At 53.0% G+C, this 22,139-nt stretch overlaps 1 protein-coding gene and 1 pseudogene across 3 annotated transcripts in view; both read left to right on the top strand.

Annotated features, from left to right (window-relative positions):
• The window catches only part of CERCAM (cerebral endothelial cell adhesion molecule), a 33,216-nt gene extending 18,572 nt beyond the window's left edge, over positions 1-14,644 (top strand). For all 3 annotated transcript variants that reach the window (XM_023217019.2, XM_023217018.2, XM_023217020.2), the window contains 10 exons: positions 402-536; positions 675-879; positions 4,860-4,979; positions 5,318-5,394; positions 5,490-5,596; positions 8,201-8,333; positions 11,103-11,230; positions 11,416-11,619; positions 12,667-12,919; positions 14,145-14,644. In XM_023217019.2, the coding sequence (XP_023072787.2) occupies positions 402-536; positions 675-879; positions 4,860-4,979; positions 5,318-5,394; positions 5,490-5,596; positions 8,201-8,333; positions 11,103-11,230; positions 11,416-11,619; positions 12,667-12,919 (1,362 nt within the window). In that variant the 3' untranslated portion in view covers positions 14,145-14,644. The remainder of the gene's footprint in view (positions 1-401; positions 537-674; positions 880-4,859; positions 4,980-5,317; positions 5,395-5,489; positions 5,597-8,200; positions 8,334-11,102; positions 11,231-11,415; positions 11,620-12,666; positions 12,920-14,144) is intronic.
• Positions 14,645-21,372: 6,728 nt separating this feature from the next.
• Positions 21,373-22,139, top strand: part of LOC111545810 — a 12,955-nt pseudogene continuing 12,188 nt past the window's right edge.

Genomic DNA, 22,139 nt, shown 5'->3' with positions numbered 1-22,139 from the left:
AAGCTCAGACTAGGTACTAAGCCTGGACCCCTCAGATAGATCCCATTGTATATACTATATACTAAGCCTCGATTACTGGGCTAGAGCCCAGGGTATAAACTGAGCCTGGATCTCTGAACTAGAGCTCAGAGTAGGTGTTTGGATCCATTTTCTAAGCCAGATCCCAGATAAAGGTCTTAGATCAGCAACTCAGGTATAATCTCTGGACCCAATCCCTAAGTCAGTGCCCCGGACTAGAGCCTTGGTCCAGAAAGGGATCTACTGAGTGAGTTAGACCTCTGTAAGAACATTCCCATTGGGTCCTAGGAGTCACGCTGGGTCTCTGGCAGGACCACTTAGTGAATTCCTTGGGGGGCTGCAGCCCTGGCAGGGCTGGAGCCTGTGACATCCCCTCCCCAAAGTTTGCAGACACAGACAACATTCTGACCAACAACCAGACTCTGCGGCTTCTCATGGGGCAGCGGCTTCCAGTGGTGGCCCCAATGCTGGACTCCCAGACCTACTACTCCAACTTCTGGTGTGGGATCACCCCCCAGGTGAGGCCAGGATGGGGGCCTTGGGTGGACTGAGGTCCTGGAAGGAGGGACGTGGAGAGCAGAGAGCCTGAAGGCCTTGGGGTCTGTGGGCAGGGGCAGGGGAGCCCTCTTACAGCCCAAAGCATCCCCTTTCCCCAGGGCTACTACCGCCGCACAGCTGAGTACTTCCCCACCAAGAACCGCCAGCGCCGGGGCTGCTTCCGCGTCCCCATGGTCCACTCCACCTTCCTGGTATCCCTGCGGGCTGAAGGGGCAGACCAGCTTGCCTTCTATCCCCCACATCCCAACTACACTTGGCCTTTCGATGACATCATCGTCTTCGCCTATGCCTGCCAGGCTGCTGGTGAGGACCAGCCCTCCTTGAACATTCCTTGGAGGCCTCTGTGCCTTTGCACATGCTATTCCGGCTGCTTACGATGCCCTTCTCTACTCTGCATTTCATCCTGTTAACTCATGAGTTACAACTTTGGGCCACGAGTTTTCTTTTCTCTCTCTTTTTTTTTTTTGGTGTGATCTTGGCTCACTGCAAACTCTGCCTCCTGGGTATAAATGATTTCCTGCCTCAGCTTCCTGAGTTGCTGGGATTACAGGCACCCGCCACCACACCCAGCTAATTTTTGTGTTTTTAGTAGAGATGGGGTTTCGCCATGTTGGCCAGGCTGGTCTCAAGCTCCTGAGCTCAGGTGATCTGGCTACCCTGGCCTCCCAAAGTGCTGGGATTACAGGCTTGAGCCACTGCGTCTGGCTGACGGGGTTTCACTATCTTGGCCAGGTTGGTCTCGAACTCCTGACCTTGTGATCCACCCGACTCGGCCTCCCAAAGTGCTGGGATTACAGACATGAGCCACCGCGCCTGGCTAGTAGTTACTTTTAAGATGAAACTTACAGCCGGGCGCGGGTAATCCCAGCACTTTGGGAGGCCGAGATGGGTGGATCACGAGGTCAGGAGATTGAGATCATCCTGGCTAACACGGTGAAACCCCGTCTCTACTAAAAAAATACTAAAAACTAGCTGGGCGAGGTGGCGGGCGCTTGTAATCCCAGCTACTCGGGAAGCTGAGGCAGGAGAATGGTGTAAACCCGGGAGGCAGAACTTGCAGTGAGCTGAGATCGCGCCACTGCACTCCAGCCTGGGTGACAGAGCCAGACTCCGTCTCAAAAAAAAAAAAAAAAAAGATGAAAGTTACTAGAAAGAGTTTGGGTATGGCCAGGCAAGGTGACTCAGACCTTAATTTCAAAGTCTTGGGAAGCTGAGGCTAGAGGGGAAATCACTTGAGCTCAGGAGTTCGAGACAAGCCTGGACAATGTAGCAAGACCTCATCACTTTTCTGCCTTTTTTTTTTTTTTGAGATGGAGTTTCACTCTTGTTGCCCAGGCTGGAGTACAATGGCGTAATCTTGGCTCACTGCAACCTCTGTCTTCTGGGTTCAAGCAATTCTTCTGCCTCAGCCTCCCGAGTAGCTGGGATTACAGGCATGCACCACCACGCCTGGGTAATTTTGTGTTTTCAGTAGAGATGGGGTTTCTCCGTGTTGGTCAGGCTGTTCTTGAACTCCCAACCTCAGGTGATCTGCCCACCTCAGCCTCCCAAAGTGCTGGGATTACAGGTGGGCCACCGAGCCCAACCTAGTGTTTTTTTGTTTTGTTTTGTTTTGTTTTGTTTTTTTGAGATGGAGTCTTGCTCTGTGGCCCAGGCTGGAGTGCAGTGGCACAATCTCAGCTCACTGCAGTGTTGACCTCCCCACCTCAGCTTCCCGCGTAGCTGGGACCACAGGTGCACACTACCATGCCTAGCTAATTCTTGTATTTTTCACAGAGATGGGGTTTTGCCGTGTTGCTCAGGCTGGTCTTGAACTCCTGGGCTCAAGTGATCTGCCCCCTCAGCTCCCAAAGTGCTATGATTACAGGCGTGAGCCACCACCCCTGGCTGCGAGACCCTATCTCCACAAGAAAATTTAAAAATTAACCTGGTGTGTTGGCCCACACCTGTAGTCCCAGCTTCTTGGGAGGCTGAGGCAGGAGGATCGCTTGAGCCCAGGAGGTCGAGACTGAAGTAAGCTGTGATCATGCCACTGTACTCCACCTTGGGCAACACAGGATGAGACCCTGCCTCAAAAAAAAAAAAAAAAAAAAAAGAGAGAGAGAAAGAAAGTGTTTGGGTGTGAATGGAATAAATCCAATCCTGGCGGGGTGCGGTGGCTCAAGCCTGTAATCTCAGCACTTTGGGCGGCCAAAGCAGGTGGATCACGAGGTCAAGAGAGGGAGACCATCCTGGCTAACACAGTGAAACCCCGTCTCTATTAAAAATACAAAAAATTTGCCAGGCATGGTGGCGGGTGCCTGTAGTCCCAGCTACTCAGGAGGCTGAGGCAGGAGAATGGCGTGAACGTGGGAGGCAGAGCTTACAGTGAGCCGAGATCGTGCCACTACACTCCAGCCTGGGTGACAGAGCGAGACTCCGTCTCAAAAAAAAAAAAAAAATCCAGTCCTGTGGATGAGAGGGAGGGGTGGAGACACTCATGTTGGAGTGAAGCTCTTGAGAAGGCTGCAGAGAATGTGTAATTCTGACCTTGAAGACTATCTGGTGCATGGAGAAGAACTTTGCAGGTGGTCAGGGTAAATTAGATGTTACGATTTAATCAAGTAATCAGTGGCAGCCGGTAAGGAGGGTGTTGTGATTCTTCGTTTTGTGCTGGAGAAATCTGCAGTGTGCAGACATGCAAGAAGAAATCTTATCAAGTGGAAAAAGTGAGTGAAGGTGAAACAATTGGAGGGGAAAACACAAGCGGAAACAAAAGCATTCTGTTATTTTTCATGTGCTATCCCTGCTTCAAGCGACAGCCCTTGTTAATTGGTCAATGATTTGAAGGAATTCAGTCTCTAACAGCCAGCTATTATATCCCTGCTCTGGGCCAGGCTCTGTGCTCAATGCTGGGAATAGGGTCAGCTTTCATTTGTTTTTTGTTTGTTTGTTTTTGAGACAGAGTCTTGCTCTGTCACCCAGGCTGGAGTGCAGTGGTATGACTTTGGCTCACTGCAACCTCTGCCTCCCAGGTTCAAGTGATTCTCCTGCCTCAGCCTCCCAAGTAGCTAGGATTACGGGCAGCCACCACCACGCCCAGCTAATTTTTGTATTTTTAGTAGAGATGGAGTTTCACCATGTTGGCCAAGCTGGTCTTGAACTCCTGACCTCAAGTGATCTGCCTGCCTGGGCCTCCAAAAGTGCTGGGATTGCAGGCGTGAGCTACTGTGCCCTGCCTGGGTTAGCTTTTTAATTGGCACCGTGTGCCTGCCCCTGAGGATAGTTATAATAAAGGTAACAAATGTTGGCCAGGTGCAGTGGCTCATGTCTGTAATCTCAGCAGTTTGGGTGGCCTAGGGGGGCAGTGGATCACTTCAGGCCAGGAGTTCGAGACCATCCTGGCCAACATGACGAAACCCCATCTCTACTGAAAATACAAAAATTAGCCAGGTGTGGTGGCACACACCTGTATTCACAGCTACGCAGGAGAATCACTTGAACCTGGGAGACAGAGGTTGTAATGAGCCAAGATCACACCGAGGCAGGCAGATCACTAGATCAGGAGATCAAGACTATCCCGGCTAACATGGTGAAACCCCGTCTCTACTAAAAATACAAAAAATTAGCTGGGCGTAGTGGCGGGTGCCTGTAGTCCCAACCACTAGGGAGGCTGACGCAGGAGAATGGCGTGAACCTGGGAGGCGTAGCTTGCAATGAGCCACTGCACTGCAGCCTGGGCGACAGAGCGACACTCCGTCTCAAAAAAAAAAAAAAAAAAGTGACAAATATTGAAGCTGGAGGAAGGCCACTCTGGCTGCCAGGTGAAAGACATTGTGGAAGGGAGCCCCAGAGGGTGTGGGGTGAAGTGGAGGGGTCTGGGGAAAAGGCGATGGCCCTTGGATCTAGGTGGGGTGGTGGGGATCGGGAGAGGTGGGGGAATTTAGGGAACAGAGCAGTGGGGCTCACTGGCATCCTGTGGCTGTGGTGGGTGGGAGTTTGCCTGCTCCTGCCTCACCTTGATACCCTGAGGGCAGGGACTCAGTCTTGCTCACTGCCGTAACCCTGACTTCCAGTGGGTGCCCTGGACAGGTATATTGAATGAATGAACCATCTCAGCAGAAAGACTCCTTAGATATTGTGTGAGCCAAGCCCTTTCTCCCTCTGGTCCTACAGGTGGGGAAACTGAGTCCCAGAGAAGACCGACACGTTGGGTAACTGGCATTGCTGGGGCCTAGGACCTCTCAGCTGGGTTCTGAGAGGCCCCCCCTCCACTGTAGCTCTCACTCAGCCTGTCTCTGCAGGGATCTCAGTCCACGTGTGCAATGAGCACCGTTATGGGTACCTCAATGTGCCTGTGAAATCCCACCAGGGGCTGGAAGATGAGAGGGTCAACTTCATCCACCTGATCTTAGAAGCACTAGGTGAGGGCTGGAGAACTGTTCCACCCACCTGCTGCCAGGGCTCCCTGCCTCCCCATGGTGCCCCTTTCCTTAGGCCCTGTACTGGAGCGGGCATTGGCCTTGGGGTTCCAGCCTTACCCCTAAGTCGTTCCATGACTCTGAGAAAGTCCCTTTCCCTATTGGGCCTCAGTCTCACAGCCCTACAACGGGGACAGGTGGATCTTGTGATCTCTGAGGTCCCATCGTGTGGGGTGTTCTGCTGGGCTGGGGGCAGGAATGAGGCTGGGGGCTAGGACTTCAGGGTGACTGCTAACAGGAGTCAGTAGGGACTCACGCTTGGGGTCTACTTCCCTTTGCAGTGGACGGCCCCCCCATGCAGGCCTCAGCTCATGTGACTCGGCCCTCCAAGAGGCCCAGCAAGTTAGGGTTTGATGAGGTAAGTCCCCCAGCCTGTGGGCGCGTGGTTAGGAGGTGAATGGGCCCTTCCCTCCCTCTCCCCTGCACTTACGGCCCACCCCCTGCCTCCTCCAGGTCTTTGTCATCAGCCTGGCTCGCAGGCCTGACCGTCGAGAACGCATGCTCGCCTCGCTCTGGGAGATGGAGATCTCTGGGCGGGTGGTGGACGCTGTGGACGGCCGGTAAGGCTGCCTGGGACGGGGACCTGAGCTCTTGGGGGAGCAGTGTGGTCCATCTCCAAGTCCCCTAGGACTGGGAAAAGCAGACAGGTTGAATGAGTTTCCTGTCCCAGGAAGTATCCAAATAGGGTCTGAGTAATACTCTCTCAGGGAGTTCCGGAGCAGACACACGTGGGAGAAGCCGCCCTCCCGCTGCTCACCACAGGCGGAGAGCACAGTGGCTGAGGCTCCAGGGCCTGTGTTCCAGCTCTACCAGTTACTGAATGTGTGACCTCCAGCCAGCTACCCCCATCTCTCAGCCCTTTTGTATAAATAGCAGATAACTGTGCCCTTCTCTTAGGGTTTTGTGGGTTTAGTGAAGTTAGCCAGGGCTGGGCACATAGTAAGTTTCCAAAGGGTTAGGTGTTTTCAGTATTATTACTCTCCATCCTGGACTTGAGTTCCTGGTGGGCGGAGATCGGGAAAGGCCAGCCATGTTCCCCTGGGGAATCCAGAGGCCAGGCTCCTCCAGCCACCAGGGGTCCTGTGGTCCCGTATGTTATCTGCTGCTATTTGCTTCAAGTGCTCAGCTCTGTTTTTTTTTTTTTTTTTTTTTTTTTGAGACAGAGTCTTGCTCTGTCGCCCACGCTGGAGTGCAGTGGCCAGATCTCAGCTCACTGTAAGCTCCGACTCCGGGTTTACGCCGTTCTCCTGCCTCAGCCTCCCGAGTAGCTGTGACTACAGGTGCCCGCCATGTCGCCCGGCTAGTTTTTTGTATTTTTTAGTAGAGACGGGGTGTCACCGTGTTAGCCAGGATGGTCTCGATCTCCTGATCTTGTGATCCGCCCATCTCGGCCTCCCAAAGTGCTGGGATTACAGGCTTGAGCCACCGCGCCCGGCCAGCTTTTTTTTTTTTAGAGACAGGGTCTCCGTCTGTTGCCCAGGTGCAGTGCAGTGCCACAAACATGGCTCACTGAAGCCTTAAACTCCTGGGTTCAAGCAGTCCTCCTGCCTCAGCCTCTGAGTAACTGGACTATAGGCGTGCACCATCACACCCAACTAATTAAAAATAATTTTTTTTTTTTGAGGCAGAGTCTCGCTCTGTCAAGCTGGAGTGCAGTGGCGCAATCTCGGCTCACTGCAACATCCGCCTCCCGGGTTTTAAGTGATTCTCCTCCGTCAGCCATCTGAGTAGCTATGATTACAGGCTTGCATCACCACACCCAGCTAAAAAAAAATTTTTTTTCATAGAGACAGAGTCTCACTCTGTTGCCTAGGCTGGTCTTGAACTCCTGGCCTCAAGTGACCCTCCTGCCTCACCCTCCTGAGTAACTGGGACTACAGGCATGCACCACCATGCCCAGCTAATTAAAAAAACTTTTTGGCAGGGCCGGGCATGGTGGCTCACACCTGTAATCCCAGCACTTTGGGAGGCCGAGGCGGGTGGATCGTGAGGTCAGGAGATCGAGACCATCCTTGCTAATACGGTGAAACCCTGTCTCTACTAAAAATACAAAAAGTTAGCCAGGCATAGTGGCGAGCGTCTGTAGTCTCTGCTACTCAGGAGGCTGAGGCAGGAGAATGGCGTGAACCCGGGAGGTGGAGCTTGCAGTGAGCTGAGATCACACGACTACACTCCAGCCTGGGGGACAGAGCAAGACTCTCTCAAAGAAAATTTTTTTCTGTCTCTACTAAAAATGCAAAAAGTAGCTGGGCGTGGTGGTGGGCGCCTGTAATCTCAGCTACTCAGGAGACTGAGTCAGGAGAATTGCTGGAAACCGGGAGGCAGAGGTTGCAGTGAGCCAAGATCGTGCCATTGCACTCCAGCCTGGGCCGACAACAGTGAGACTCTGTCTCAAAAAAACTTATTTTTTGGAGAGATGGGGTTTCTCTCTGTTGCTCAGGCTGGTCTTGAACTCCTGGCTTCAACCAATCCTCCCACCTTGGCCTCCCAAAGCACTGGGATTACAGGTGTGAGACACCATGTCCCCCGAGGTCTCTTGACCATAGGCTATCCATCCTTTGCTTGGGCCTCTGCCCAAGAAGTATCTCTCATGTTCCCACATTCTTCCTAGAGTGCCTCCCCCTCAGGCAGCCCCCTACCATCCCACACTTTCCTCAAGGGTCACCCCTATCCTATCATATTAGGACACGTCCCAATAGTTATCCTCTCAGAACTCCTGAGGTGGCCGGGCGTGGTGGCTGACGCCTATAATCCTAGCACTTTGGGAGGCTGAGGCAGGCAGATCACCTGAGGTCAGGAGTTTGAGACCAGCCTGGCCAACATGGTGAAACCTCATCTCTACTGAAAAAAAAAAACAAAAATTATCCGGGTGTGGTGGTGTGTGCCTGTAGTCTCAGCTACTTGTGAGGCTGAGGCAGGAGAATTGCTTGAACCCGGGAGGCAGAGGTGAACTGAGATTGTGCCACTGCAGTCCACCTGGGCAACAGTGGCTCCAGTTCCCCAGGTCCAGTCCCTTGACAGCTTCGAGTCACACAAAAGAGTTACAAGGCAGAAACCTTCTTCAAACCCGACTCCAGTGTGACTGTCCCCACCATGCACAGGCCTGGCCCCTCTGGAGGGGTCTCTGGCAGGCACCCCTCACCCGTCACACCTGTGTCCCTCAGGATGCTCAACAGCAGTGCCATCAGGAGCCTCGGCGTAGACCTGCTCCCGGGCTACCAGGACCCCTACTCAGGACGCACCCTGACCAAGGGCGAGGTGGGCTGCTTCCTCAGCCATTACTCCATCTGGGAAGAGGTGAGGGCGCCTGCTTCCTCCACCCACGGCCTTTGGGGAGAACGGGGCCAGTTTGTTCTATTCACTGCTCTGTGAACGAGTGCATGATGAAGACGTGCATCAAAACCTGGCCAGCAGCTTTCAGTCTCCTCTGTGTTCAGCACCCCAGTGGACACCGCCAAGCGGTGCCCGTTTGCATTCTGCAGTCTCTCTTAAGCACCTACTGTGTGCTAGGAGATATTCTGCTCTGAGAACACAGAGGAGGACAGGAACAATGCATGTCTGCTCCTTCCTCCAAAAAAGGGATCCCCCTGGGGCTCAGGGACCAGAGGGGGGTTACTGAAATCAAGAAAAAAATCAAGAAAACCAAGCTTGCAGTGGAGGGGAGAGGTATGGGCCACTTTAAAAGGCGCCTGGTGTGGGAGGGGTCAGAGTGGGCGTCGCCATTGAGGGGCAGGGAGAAAGGCCTTCTAGGCAGAGGAGAACAGTGGGTGCCAAGGTCCTGAGGCAGGAAGGTGTTTAGGAGCAGAAAGAAGGAAGCCTGGGACTCAGCATGTGCTCAGTACTTGGCCAGGAAGCCTCAGCCCAGGGGCTGGGAGTGTGAGCACAGGGGAGAGGTTGCTGGACACGGCTGGAGAGAACAGGGGAACTAAGCCCTCCAAGGGCAGCCCCTCCAGGAGATGGGACATGGATTCCTTGTTTTGATTCTCTGCTATAGCCAAATCTATGTGCATGTGTATGTGAGCATTATGTTTGTTTGTTTGTTTTTTCCTGAGATGGAGTATTGCTCTGTCGCCCAGGCTGGAATGCAGTGGTGCAGTCTTGGCTCACTGCAACCACTACCTCCTGGGTTCAAGCGATTCTCCTGCCTCAGCCTCCTGAGTGGCTGGGATTATAGGCATGCACCACCATGCCCAGCTAACTTCCAACCTCAGGTGATCTGCCCATCTTGGCCTCCCAAAGTGCTGGGATTACAGGCATGAGCCACCACGCTCAGCCTATGTTGACTTTTTTACCATCTCAGAACATGGTTCACTACTTTTTTTTTGAGACGGGGTCTTGTTCTGGCACCCAGGCAGGAGTGCAATGGCGTGATCTTGGCTCACCACAGCCTGGACCTCCCGGGCTCAAGCAGTTATCCCACCTTAACCCCCCAAGTAGCTGAAACTACAGGCATGCACCACCACACCCAGCTAAATTTTGTATTTTTTGTAGAGACAGGGTTTTGCTATGTTGGCTAGGCTGGTCTCGAACTCCTGAGCTCAAGTGATTCCACCCACCTCAGCCTCTAAAAGTGCTGGGATTATAGGCATGAACCAGCGCTCCCGGCTTCACTACTTTCTGAGCTGATTTCCTTTTCTTTTCACAGAGGTTATCAAAAGTAGTTTTCCAAAAGTTATTCTGAAGTAACTTTTCCAAAAGTTATCAAAAGTACTTTTTATTTGGGATATTCAGGGCTGGGGTCTTCCCAATCCCCACCCAGCCCAGTTTCCTTTACAGAATAGCAGGAGAGGCCGGGCACAGTGGTTCACGCCTGTAATCTCAGCACTTTGGGAGGCCGAGGTGGGTGGATCGCTTGAGGTCAGGAGTTCGAGACCAGCCTGGTCAACATGGTGAAAACCCGTCTCTACTAAAAATACAAAAATTAGCTGGGCATGGTAGCGGGTGCCTAGAATCCTACCCAGCTACTCGGGAAGCTGAGGCAGGAGAATTGCTTGAAGGGGGGAGGTGGAGGTTGCAGTGAGTCATCACGCCACTTCACTCCAGCCTGAGCAAGAGTGAAACTCTACCTCAAAAAAAAAAAAAAAAAGAAAAGAAAATAGCGGGAGGCCAGGCCAGGTACGGTGGCTCATGCTTGTAATCCCAGCACTTTGGGAGGCTGAGGCGGGCAGATCACGAGGTCAGGAGTTCAAGACCAGTCTGGCCAACATGGTGAAACCTTGTCTCTACTAAAAATACACAAATTAGCCCAGTGTGGTGGCGGGCGCCTGTAATCCCAGCTACTTGGGAGGCTGAGGCAGGACAATCACTTGAACCCAGGAGGCGGAGGTTGCAGTGAGCCGAGACTATCTTTTGATGGGAACTGCAAGCCTCTCCCCAGCCCCCAGAGGGTCGGGCTTCTGGGCCCAGCCACTGTCTATCATGCCTGCACTCAGGCAGCTGGAGGGGTGGGAGGGGAGATGGCTCCTGGCCTTGGCCATGGCTGCCTTGGCCTCCACCGTTCTTGCTCCTCTTCCATGCAGCTCCCTGACTTGGGAGGCCATTTCACTCCAGTCTGGGCAACAAGAGTGAAGCTTTGTCTCAAAAAAAAAAAAGAAAAAAGAAAGAAAAAAAAGAAAAGAAAATTGCAGAAGGCCAAAGTGGCCAGCTGGGCCCTGGCGTTCAGCAGATGCGGGTTCGTATCCCAGCTCCGCCACTTCCTGGCTGTGTGTCCTTGGACAGGCAGTCTCCCATCCCTGCGTGTCCACCTCCCTCCTGCAGTTGAGGATCATCATTTCCTGCTTCCTGAGGGCCCCTGGAGATATGCAGTGGCACAGCCCTGGGGTACAGTAGCACTCAGGGAATGTAGCAGGGGCCATGGTTACCATCATGATTCTATCTGGAGAGCCTCAAATGCCAGAGTGAGGTTGGGATTTCAGGTCCCGGGCAGTGGGGCCCCCAGCAGGCTTTGGGGCAACTGCATGATGTGCCTAGGCCAACCGAGGCCAGGTGGAGGCTGTGGGCTGCAGCGTGGAGGGAGAGGACAGCTGAACTCTGAAGAGCCATCTCCCACCCCATCGTGTATCACAGGTGGTTGCGAGGGGCCTGTCCCAGGTCCTGGTGTTTGAGGATGACGTGCGCTTTGAGAGCAACTTCAGGGGGAGGCTGGAGCGGCTGATGGAGGACGTGGAGGCAGAGAAACTGCCATGGGACCTGATGTAGGCAGCCTGCACCCTCAGGGATGGGGGGGCGGGGTGGGCCTCCGGAGTCTGCCTTTTCCTGCTTGGGACCCTGGCCAGCCCCTCCCCCAAGAGCCTGGCCCCGTAGGAGCGGGTGCAGGGTGGGGGGGTCTCGTGATACCCAGGACCTAAGAGAGTCCTGGGCCTCTTGGTGTTACTTTCAGCTACCTCGGGCGGAAGCAGGTGAACCCTGAGAAGGAGGCAGCCGTGGAGGGGCTGCCGGGCCTGGTGGTGGCCGGGTACTCCTACTGGACGCTGGCCTACGCCCTGAGCCTGGCGGGCGCCCGCAAGCTGCTGGCCTCGCAGCCTCTGCGCCGCATGCTGCCTGTGGACGAGTTCCTGCCCATCATGTTCGACCAGCACCCCAAGTGAGGCTCTGATGGGGGCCGGGCATGGCAGGGCAGGGGCGTCCCCTCCAGGAACTGACCTCAATCAGTAAGAAGTCCCCTCACCGGGCAGATGGGGAGACTGGGACTGGCAAGGCCAAGTCATTGGCCCAGGTCACCAAGGAGTGGCTCAGCCTAACCTTAGAGTCAGACCAGTCTTGGTGTGTATTTTGCGCAGGGCACGCAGGTGTTTTTTTTTTTTTTTTTAATGGAGTCCTGCTCTGTTGCCCAGGCTAGAATACAGTGGCGTGATTTGGACTCACTGCACCCTCTGCCTCCCAGGTTCAAGCAATTCTCCTGCCTCAGCTTCCCAAGTAGCTGGGATTACAGGCAAATGCCACCACACCCTGCTATTATTTATTTATTTATTTATTTATTTATTTTTGAGATGGAATCTTGCTCTGTTGCCCAGGCTGGAGTGCTGTGGCAAGATCTTGGTGCCTTGGTGCGATCTTGGCTCACTGCAACCTCCGCCTCCCAGGTTCAAGTCATTTTCCTGCCTCAGCCTCCTGAGTAACTGGGATTACAGGTGCTCGCCAGCACACCCAGCTAACTTTTTTATATTTTTAGTAGATACGGGGTTTTTCCATGTTGGCCAGGCTGGTGTCGAACTCCTTGACCTCAAGTGATCCGCTTGATCACTTGAGTGCTGGGATTACAGGCGTGAGCCACTGCGCATGACCTTAACTTTTGTATTTTTGGTAGAGATGGGGTTTTGCCATGTTGGTCAGGCTAGTCTTGAACTCCCGACTTCAGGTGATCGGTCTCCCGAGGTATTGGGATTACAGGCATGAGCCACCGTACCCGGCTGCATGCAGTTTTTAATCAGATGACTTCGCTGTTCTCAGCCTCCGTTTCTTCATCTGGAAAACGGAGATAGTAGAAGTCCCACTGCTCAGGGCTGTTGTGAGGACTAGATGACGGGGAGTGAGGTGCTTTGGGCAGGCAAGGTGCCTGGCTCCAGGCAGGCGTGTGACCAGGGAGTAGGGGCCTGCCTTAGTCCTCCTGAGCTGTCCTCTCACCTTACAGCGAGCAGTACAAGGCACACTTCTGGCCGAGGGACCTGGTGGCCTTCTCCGCCCGGCCCCTGCTTGCTGCCCCTACCCACTATGCTGGGGACGCCGAGTGGCTCAGTGACACGGAGACTTCCTCTCCATGGGATGACGACAGCGGCCGCCTCATCAGCTGGAGTGGCTCCCAAAAGACCCTGCGCAGCCCTCGCCTGGACATGGCTGGCAGCAGTGGGCACAGCCTCCAACCGCAGCCTCGAGATGAGCTCTAGGTGAGGCCGGGGTGGAAAGAGGCCCCAGCCCCGTAGACCTTGGCTTGTTCTCCCCTTTGATGGCATGACTATCTCTGGGGTTGTTTTCCCCCTTCTCAGCCTTCTGTCTCCCTCTCTCCATCTCTAGCTTTGCCTTTGTGTCCTTTTTTTTTTGAGACGGAGTCTCGCTCTGTCACCCAGGTTGGAGTGCAGTGGCATGATCTTGGCTCACTGAAAGCTCCGCCTCCCAGGTTCATGCTATTCTCCTGCCTTAGCCTCCCAAGTAGCTGCGGCTACAGGCTCCTGTCACCATGCCCGGCTAATATTTTTTTGTATTTTTAGTAGAGACGGGGTTTCACCGTGTTAGCCAGGATGGTCTCGATCTCCTGACCTCATAATCCACCCGCCTTGGCCTCCCAAAGTGCTGGGATTACAGGGGTGAGCCACTGCGCCCGGCCATGTTTTTTTTTTCTTTTTGAGACGGAGTCTCGCTCTGTTGCCCAGGCTGGAGTGCAGTGGTGTGATCTTGGCTCACTGCGACCTCCACCTCTTGAGCTCAAGCAATTCTCCTGCTTCAGCCTCCCTAGTAACTGGGATTATACGTACCCACCACCAGGCCTGGGTAATTTTTGTATTTTTATTTTTATTTATTTACTTATTTTGAGACGGAGTCTTGCTCTGTTGCCTAGGCTGGAGTGCGGTGGCATGATCTCAGCTCACTGCAACCTCTGCCTCCCACGTCCTGGGTTCAATCAATTCTCCTGTCTCAGCCTCCCAAGTAGCTGGGACTACAGGTGCACGCCACCATGCTCAGCGAAATTTTGTGTTTTTAGTAGAGACGGGGTTTCCTCATGTCGGCCAGGCTGGTCTTGAACTCCTGACCTCAGGTGATCTGCCCACCTCGGCTTCCCAATGTGCTGGGATTACAGGCGTGAGCCACCACACCTGGCCTTTTGTATTTTTAGTAGAGACGGGGTTTCACCATGTTGGCCAGTCTGGTCTTCAACTCCTGACCTCAAATGATTCGGCTGTCTCGGTCTCCCAAAGTGCTGGGAATTATAGGCGTGACCCACTGTGCCTGGCCTCTGTGTCTGTCTCTAATTGTACCTTCAGCTGTCTCTGCATCCCTTTCTAGCTCTTCCTCTCTCTGCCTGTCTCTGCCTCTGTTTTCCTATATCTGTCGGTATCTGTCTCTCTCTGATTCTGTCTAATTCTCTTTCTCTTCCTGCTCCTCCTGTCGCACCAGGTCCAGTGATGACTGCAAAGGAGTGCCCAGGAGCAGGCCACTGCTGCTCAGAGAGCAGAGGAGGTTGTTGGCAGGGACAGCAGATCCAATCAGACCTGGCCACCACCTTGGGCATGGCCCCTGTGCCCTCTGGACCTGTCTTTTGTCGGGAGAAACCACTCAGAGATGGATCCCATTCCCTAATGGTCTCACAGCAAAGGAACAGGACTTCCAGGCCCCTTGACCCTGCCTGGCCTGATTCAGGGCCTGGTGGCCCCCAGCCTTCTGTTTCAAGCTGGGCATACCCCAGACGCCCTTCCCTCCCTAAGGACTCAGCTGAGGGACCCCTCTGCCCCCTTCTACCTCCACCTCAGCACCCTCCCCCAGCTTGATGTTTAGGTCTCCCCAGCACCCTCCTCCCTGGCCAGTGCAAAGTACAGGGAGATAGAGGAGGACCCTTGCAGACCTGTTGCCCAGCACACAGTAGGCCCTCAATAAAAGCCATTTGCACTTTAAATATATATACACATATGTGTGTGTGTATATATATATATTTTGACGCAGGGTCTCCCTCCATTGCCCAGGCTGAAGTGCAGTGGCGCAAACCCAGCTCACTGCAGCCTCAACCTCCTGGGCTTAAGCGATCCTCCTGCTTCAGTCTCCCACATAGCTGGACCACAGGCACGTGCCACCATGCCTGGCTACATTTTTTTTGTAGAGACTGGATTTTGCATATTGCCCAGGCTGATCTCAAACTCCTGGGCTCAATCTACCCACCTTGGCCTCCCACAGTGCTGGGATGAGAGGCCGTGAGCCACTGCACCCTGCCACTTTATATATGTATATATATATATTTGTTTGTTTTTAAGATGGAGTCTCACTCTGTCACCCAGGCTGGAGTGCAGGTGGTGCGATTGGGCTCACTGCAGCCTCCACCTCTTGGGTTCAAGTGATTCTTTTGCCTCAGCCCTCCTAGTAGCTGGGATTATAGGCATGCACCACTTTGCCCGGCTAATTTTTGTATTTTTAGTTCATATTTTTTAACTCATGGCTGAGCCTCTGCATCTCAGCTGGCATGGGAGGAGGCTTCCTGATCTGTGGTTGAGCAATTAGAGGGACAGAGACGGGAGGACAGGCGAGGAGTCAGGCCGATCCAGCATCGCCTCTATGCTGGTGTCATCCCTTCCTGGGCCTTAGTCTACTCTTTGGTCATTGTGGCTGGTTGGGTATAGAGTGGCCTGGCCTGAGTCCGGCCCACAGTGAGTGCTCACCCAGTGGGGCAGATGTAGTCATCCCCGAAGTCATTACCAGCCTCACCTTGCTGGTGAGGGTGGGTCCAGCCAGTCCAAGGGCTGCTGATATCCCCCAGCTCTTTGGATCATCTCTTGTGCAGCTGAAATCCTGACTTAGGGGAAGAGGAACCCCCTGGGAGGGGCTGGGGGAGATCCTGGGATCCCCTCTGGCGCTAACCAGTGTGGCCACCAGAGGACGCGAGGAGGCAGAGCCTGTACTTGGACAGGCTGCTCCCTGCTGGGTTGGGGTCAACACCAGGAAGGGAGTGTGGGCCATAGGGAACCTCCCCTTGGTGCTGTGGCGACCCGCAGCAGCTGATGGGAACTGCAAGCCTCTCCCCCACCCCCAGAGGGTCAGGCTTCTGGGCCCAGCCACTGTCTGTCATGCCTGCACTCAGACAGCTGGAGGGGTGGGAGGGGAGATGGCTCCTGGCCTTGGCCATGGCTGCCTTGGCCTCCACCCATGCAGGACTGCGGCACCAATATATCCAGGCTCCCCGTTCCTGCTCCTCTTTCATGGCGGCCCCCGGACTTGGTTGTGTGAGCACCTTGGTCTTGGCAGAGTCCAAGAGGCACTCCCTGAGGTTGGGGTATCCCTTGGCTCTGTCCTGGGCATGAGGTCCAGTACCTGGCATGGCTGTGAGAAGGAACTTGGGCCAGAGCTGTGGACTCGGTGCTTTATTCGTTCTAAGATGAAAGCCATTCATTCTTGATGGCTATGACCTTAAGCAACTCACTTCCCTCCAGGCTCCAGGTGTCCCCTTCATTCATTTGTTACCCTTTATTAAGCACCTCCCATGGGCCACGATCAGGCCCTGGGGATTCAGCAGTGAATGAAACTGACAAAAACTCCTGACCTCATTAAGCTGACATTCTTTTTCTTTTTTTGTGACGGAGTCTCATTCTGTACCTTCTGTCACCACACCCAGCCAAGACTGACATCCTAATGAGGGATGCAGACAAAAACAAGGAAAGATTAGAGGGTGTGAATTGCTATAGAGAAAAATGAGGAGGGGGGAGATACTAAGTAAGATCTAAGAAGTTAACAACTGAACAAAGACGCAGGAGTGGGCCAGGCATAGTCACTCACGCCTGTAATCCTAGCACTTTGGAAGGCCTAAGCAGATGGATCACTGGAGGCCAGGAGTTTGAGACTAGCCTGGTCAACAAAGGGAAATCCTGTCTCTATCAAAAATACAAAAACTAGCCAGGTGTGGTAGCGGGCGCCTGTAATGCCAGCTACTCGGGAGACTGAAGCAGGAGAATTGCTTGAACCCGGGAGGTGGAGGTTGCAGTGAGCTGAGCTTGCGCCACTGCACTCCAGCCTGGGCGACAGTGAGACTCCATCTCAAAAACAAAAGACTTCACTGGGCGGGGTGACTCACACCTGTAATCCCACCACTTTGGGAGGCCGAGGCAGGTGGATCACAAGGTCAGGAGTTTAGGACTAGCCTGGCCAAGAGGGTTAAACACTGTCTTTACTAAAAATACAAAAATTAGCCAGGCATGGTGGTGGGCGCCTGTAATCCCAGCTACTTGGGAGGCTGAGGCAGAGAGTTGCTTGAACCTGGGAGTCGGAGGTTGCAGTGAGCCAAGATCACACCACTGTACTCCAGCCTGGGTGATAGGTGATAGAGCGAGACTCCATCTAAAAAAAAAAAAAAAGACTTGCAGGAGGGGAGGGGCTGAGCCTTGGGGATAACAAAAGGAAGAGCTTCCAAGCAGAAGGAACAGCGTATGCAAAGGTCCTAAGGGAGGAGCAGGACTGACAGTACAGAGAGAGGAGGAGCCAGTGTCTAGATTTGATAGAGCCAAGGTTGGGGCCAGAGCAGGGATGGTCATGAAGGCCATTTTGGCTTTTACTCTAAGATGGAGCCCCCAGAGAGATGGAGGCGAAGAAGTAACCATCTAACTTACATTTTTACATGATCACCCTGGCAGAGATGTGGCATGATCTCACATAGTGTTATAAGATCACACCGGCTACTGTGCTGAGAATAAACTGTAGGGAGGTCTATGGAAGAAACAGGGAGACCAGTTAGGAACCCACTGTAATAATTCAAGCATGGCTGGGTGCGGTGGCTCACGCGTATAATCCTAGCACATTGGGAGGCTGAGGTGGGTGGATCACCTGAGGTCAGGATTTCGAGACCAGTCTGGCCAACATGGTGAAACCCCATCTCTACTAAAAATACAAAAATTAGTCAGCCGTGGTGGCGGATGCCTGTAATCCCAGCTACTCGGGAGACTGAGGCAGGAGAATTGCCTGAACCTGGGAGGCAGAGGCTACAGGGAGCCTAGATCGCACCACTGCATTCCAGCCTGGGCAACAAGAGTGAAACTTAGTTTCAAAAAATAAAATTAGGTGAGAGTGGTGGTGGGCACCTGTGGTCTCAGCTACTCAGTAGACTGAGGTAGGAGAATCGCTTGAACCCAGAGGTGGAGGTTGCAGTGAGCTGTGATCATGCAATTGTACTCCAGCCTGAGTGACTGAGTAAGACTGTCTCGAAAAAATAAAAATTGAGATCCAAAAGGATATGTCAGGTAAGTAGTTGGATACATAAGTCTGGAATTCAGGGCCCTAGTCTGGGCTGGAGACAGAAGCTTGGAACCCTTCAAGCTGTATACTCCTCCACCAGTTACCCAGGGAACCTGTTAAAAGGCACATTCCTGCCCCCTCCCAATTCTCTGAAGGTTCTGATTTAGTAGGCTATGGGTGAGGCCTGACGTTTTTTACTCTCTCTCTCTCTTTTTTTTTTGGTAGAGACACAGTTCTCACTATGTTGCCCAGGCTGGTCTCAAACTCCTGAGCTCAAGTGATCTTCCTGCCTCAGCCTCCTAAAGTGCTGTGATTACAGGCATGAGCCACTGCACCTGGCCTTTTTTATTTTTATTTATTTATTTTTGAGACAGAGTATCACTCTGTCTTACTCTGTTACCTAGGCAGTGATGTACTCACCAGAGTACAGTGGTGCTCTGTACTCTGTACCACAGCTCATTGCAGCCTTGACCTCCTGGGCTCAACTGATCCTCCTGCCTCAGCCTCCCAAGTAGCTGGATCTACAGGCCCTTGCCACCACCCTGGCTAATTTAAAATTTTTTGTAGAGGTTAGATCTCGGTATATTACCCAAGCTGGTCTTGAATCCTGAGCTCAAACAATCCTCCTGCCTCAGCCTCCTAAAGTTCTGGGATTACAGGTGTGAGCCACCACACCCAGGCTGGTGTTTTGTTTTGTTTTGAGACGAGTCTCCCTCTGTCGCCCAGGCTGTAGCGCAGTAGCAGGATCTCAGCTTACTGCAACCTCCACCTCTTGGGTTCAAGTGATTCTCCTGCCTCAGTCTCCCAAGTAGTTGGGATTACAGGTGTGAGACACCACGTCCCCCTAATTTTTGAACTTTTATTGGAGACTGATGTGAGCCACCACGCCTTGCCAAGGTGATGGCTTTTATAGAAATCTGTTCCCTGACTTTTTAAGTAGCAAGTAGTACCTTCTCTTGTAAACTCCAATTGTAAGTGCTTCTGACTCCCTGTCTGCTGAAGTCAGGGGCTATTGGCCCCTTTGCTGAGTGCCCAAAACTGTGGGGTTTCCTGAGCTCCTTTGTCTGCTTTTAAAGTTCTTTTGCTTCCTCCTTTGCTGGCATGTTGCCAGGATAAAGAACATGGAATCTGGAGTCGGTCCCACGTGGGCTGTAGTCCTGACATGGCATGGGGAATGTGTGACCTTGGGCATGTTACTTAGCCTCTCTGAAACTTCATTTCTCCATCTTCAAGTGAGGACGATATTACTTTGTAGAATGCAGGTAAGGCACAGTGAATGGTATTTGATTATCTAGTCTTCTGATTGTCCCAGAGCCATGAGTAAAGATGCTTTTTGCTGTAAGGAACCAACTCAAACTGGCTTAAGAAGACCATGTACAGGCTGACATAACACAGAGTGCAAAGCTGTAATCCCAGCACTTTGGGAGACTGAGGTGGATGGATCACTAGAGGTCAGGAGTTTGAGACCAGCCTGGCCAATATAGGGAAACCCCATCTCTACTAAAAATACTGAAATTAGCTGGGCGTGGTGGCGGGCACCTGTAATCTCAACTACTCAGGAGGCTGAGGCAGAAGAATCACTGGAACCCGAGAGGCAGAGGTTGCAGTGAGCCAAGATCGCGCCACTGAACTCCAGTTTGGGTGACAGAGCGAGACTCCATCTCAAAAAAAAGAGTCACTTCTAGGCTGGGCGTGGTGGCTCATGCCTGTAACCCCAGCACTTCAGGAGGCCGAGGTGGGTGGATCACAAGGTCAGGAGATCAAGACCATCCTGGCTAACATGGTGAAACCCCGTCTCTACTAAAAATACAAAAGCAAAATTTAGCTGGGCGTGGTGGCGGGTGCCTGTAGTCCCAGCTACTTGGGAGGTTGAGGGGGAGAATGGCGTGAACTCAGGAGGCGGAGCTTGCAGTGAGCCGAGATCGCGTCACTGCACTCCAGCCTGGGCGACAGAGCGAGACTCCATCTCAAAAAAAAAAAAAAAAGAGTCACTTCTAGATGCTTTTGAAGAAAGAACCCCAGCCAGCCTCTCCACATTGGCCCAAATGGAGTCACGTGTCCATTTCTGAACCAAGTGTTGACCATCACTGACAAGGAGGTGAGATTATCAACAGGCCAAGCAGACTCATCCCCAGAACCAGGCTGGGCTCAGCCTCCTCTGCAGCAGTGTACCATGGACACTCAGTGTGATTTATTGGCAAGTGAGCCAATAAATGTTGATCACCACCCTCTTTGGGGCAGCTGGGCAGGGCCTATGGTGGCCTGTGTGGGGCAGGGTTCTATTTTATGTCCATGGTTCCTGTGGAAAGTGAACATGTTGTTCTGATGAGCCGACTCGGCCAAGGTGGGGGTCCACACCCTGGACATCCACTTAAGCAGTCAGCTGCAGAGGGCGCCACTGCTTGTCTTGGACAGGGGACCCATGGACCTCCTGCTAGAGGAGTTCTGGTCCCCTGTGTGCAAGGTGCAGCTGGCCCAGGAAGGAGGAGGCTGGTGTGTATCTCTCCTGGGGGTAGTTCCCCAGCTCCATCTTCACAAATTTTAATACCTCCCATCCGTTTGCAACTAACCTGTTCTCCTACTGGCATCTGTGACAGCTTTTTTTTTTTTTTTTTGAGATGGAACCTTGCTCAGTTGCCCAGGCTGGGGTGCAGTGGTGCAGTTTCAGCTCACTGCAGCCTCTGCCTCCCAGTTCAAGCAATCCTCCCACCTCAGCCTCCCAAGTAGCTAGGAATACAGGCATGTGCCACCAGGCCTGGCTAATTTTTTTTTTTTTTTTTTTGGTATTTTCAGTAGAGATGGAGTTTCACCATGTTGACCAGGCTGGTCTCAAACTTCTGACCTCAAGTGATACACCCACCTTGGCCTCCCACAGTGCTGGGATTACAGGCGTGAGCCACCGTGCCTGGCCTGTCTTTTTTTTTTTTTTTTTTGAGATGGAACCTTGCTCAGTTGCCCAGGCTGGGGTGCAGTGGTGCAGTTTCAGCTCACTGCAGCCTCTGCCTCCCAGTTCAAGCAATCCTCCCACCTCAGCCTCCCAAGTAGCTAGGAATACAGGCATGTGCCACCAGGCCTGGCCTGTCTTTTTTTTTTTTTTTTTTGAGACAGAATCTTGCTTTGTCACCCAGGCTGGAGTGCAGTGGCGCGATTTCGGCTCACTGCAACCTCTGCCTCCTGGGTTCAAGCAATTTTCCTGGCTCAGCCTCTGGAGTAGCTGGGATTACAGGCATGTGCCACCACGGCCGGCTAATTTTTGTATTTTTAGTAGAGAAAGGGTTTCACCGTGTTGGCCAGGCTGGTCTCGAACTCCTGACCTCAGGTGATCCTCCCGCCTCGGCCTCCCAAAGTGCTGGGATTACAGGCGTGAGCCACCTCGCCCAGCTGGCCCAAGTCTTTAAATATAATTGCAACTGGGGGTATGGCAGCAGCCAGAGGTCCCGAGTTGGTGGAGGACCCGAGCCCGGGGAGTCAGTGCTTCTTCCCTCTCTTTCCTACTTTTCTCCCCACTCCCTCCCTCCCCAAGAGTCTTTGGAGGATTGTCCTGTGGATGAAGTTGAAGATGCATTTCAGGGCCTGGGAAAAGAAGATGAGGAAATTGATCAATTCAGTGATAATACATTCGGGTCAGGTGCAATTGATGATCATTGGCAGGAAGCACATGAGTGCCTGGCTGAACTGGAAGAAAAGCAACCAGTGGCAATTATTGAACAAAAAGGCAATGGAGAGAGTGATGAAATGGACTTGTTGGGTGACCATGAGGAGAATCTGGTAGAAAGGCTCAGTAAGATGGTGATTGAAAATGAACTAGAAGATCCGGCAATCATGAGGAGAGTGCAAACCAGGCCAGTTTTATAATCCCAATCAGGAAGTCTGAATTCCAGTATCTGGGATAAATCTGAAGTTCTGAGGGGAATCCAAAGACTACTGCTCACTCAGGAAGTGCCTACAGTGTCTGTATTAGAATGTGCCTAGGCCGGGCGCGGTGGCTCAAGCCTGTAATCCCAGCACTTTGGGAGGCCGAGACGGGCGGATCATGAGGTCAGGAGATCGAGACCATCCTGGCTAACACGGTGAAACCCCGTCTCTACTAAAAAATACAAAAAACTAGCTAGGCGAGGTGGCGGGCGCCTGTAGTCCCAGCTACTCGGGAGGCTGAGGCAGGAGAATGGTGTAAACCCGGGAGGC

Source organism: Piliocolobus tephrosceles, chromosome 14 (genome assembly GCF_002776525.5).
Source record: "Piliocolobus tephrosceles isolate RC106 chromosome 14, ASM277652v3, whole genome shotgun sequence".
Classification (NCBI taxonomy): Eukaryota; Metazoa; Chordata; class Mammalia; order Primates; family Cercopithecidae; genus Piliocolobus; species Piliocolobus tephrosceles.
Note: the sequence above shows the minus strand (reverse complement) of the source record. Positions and strands in the feature narration are given on the sequence as shown.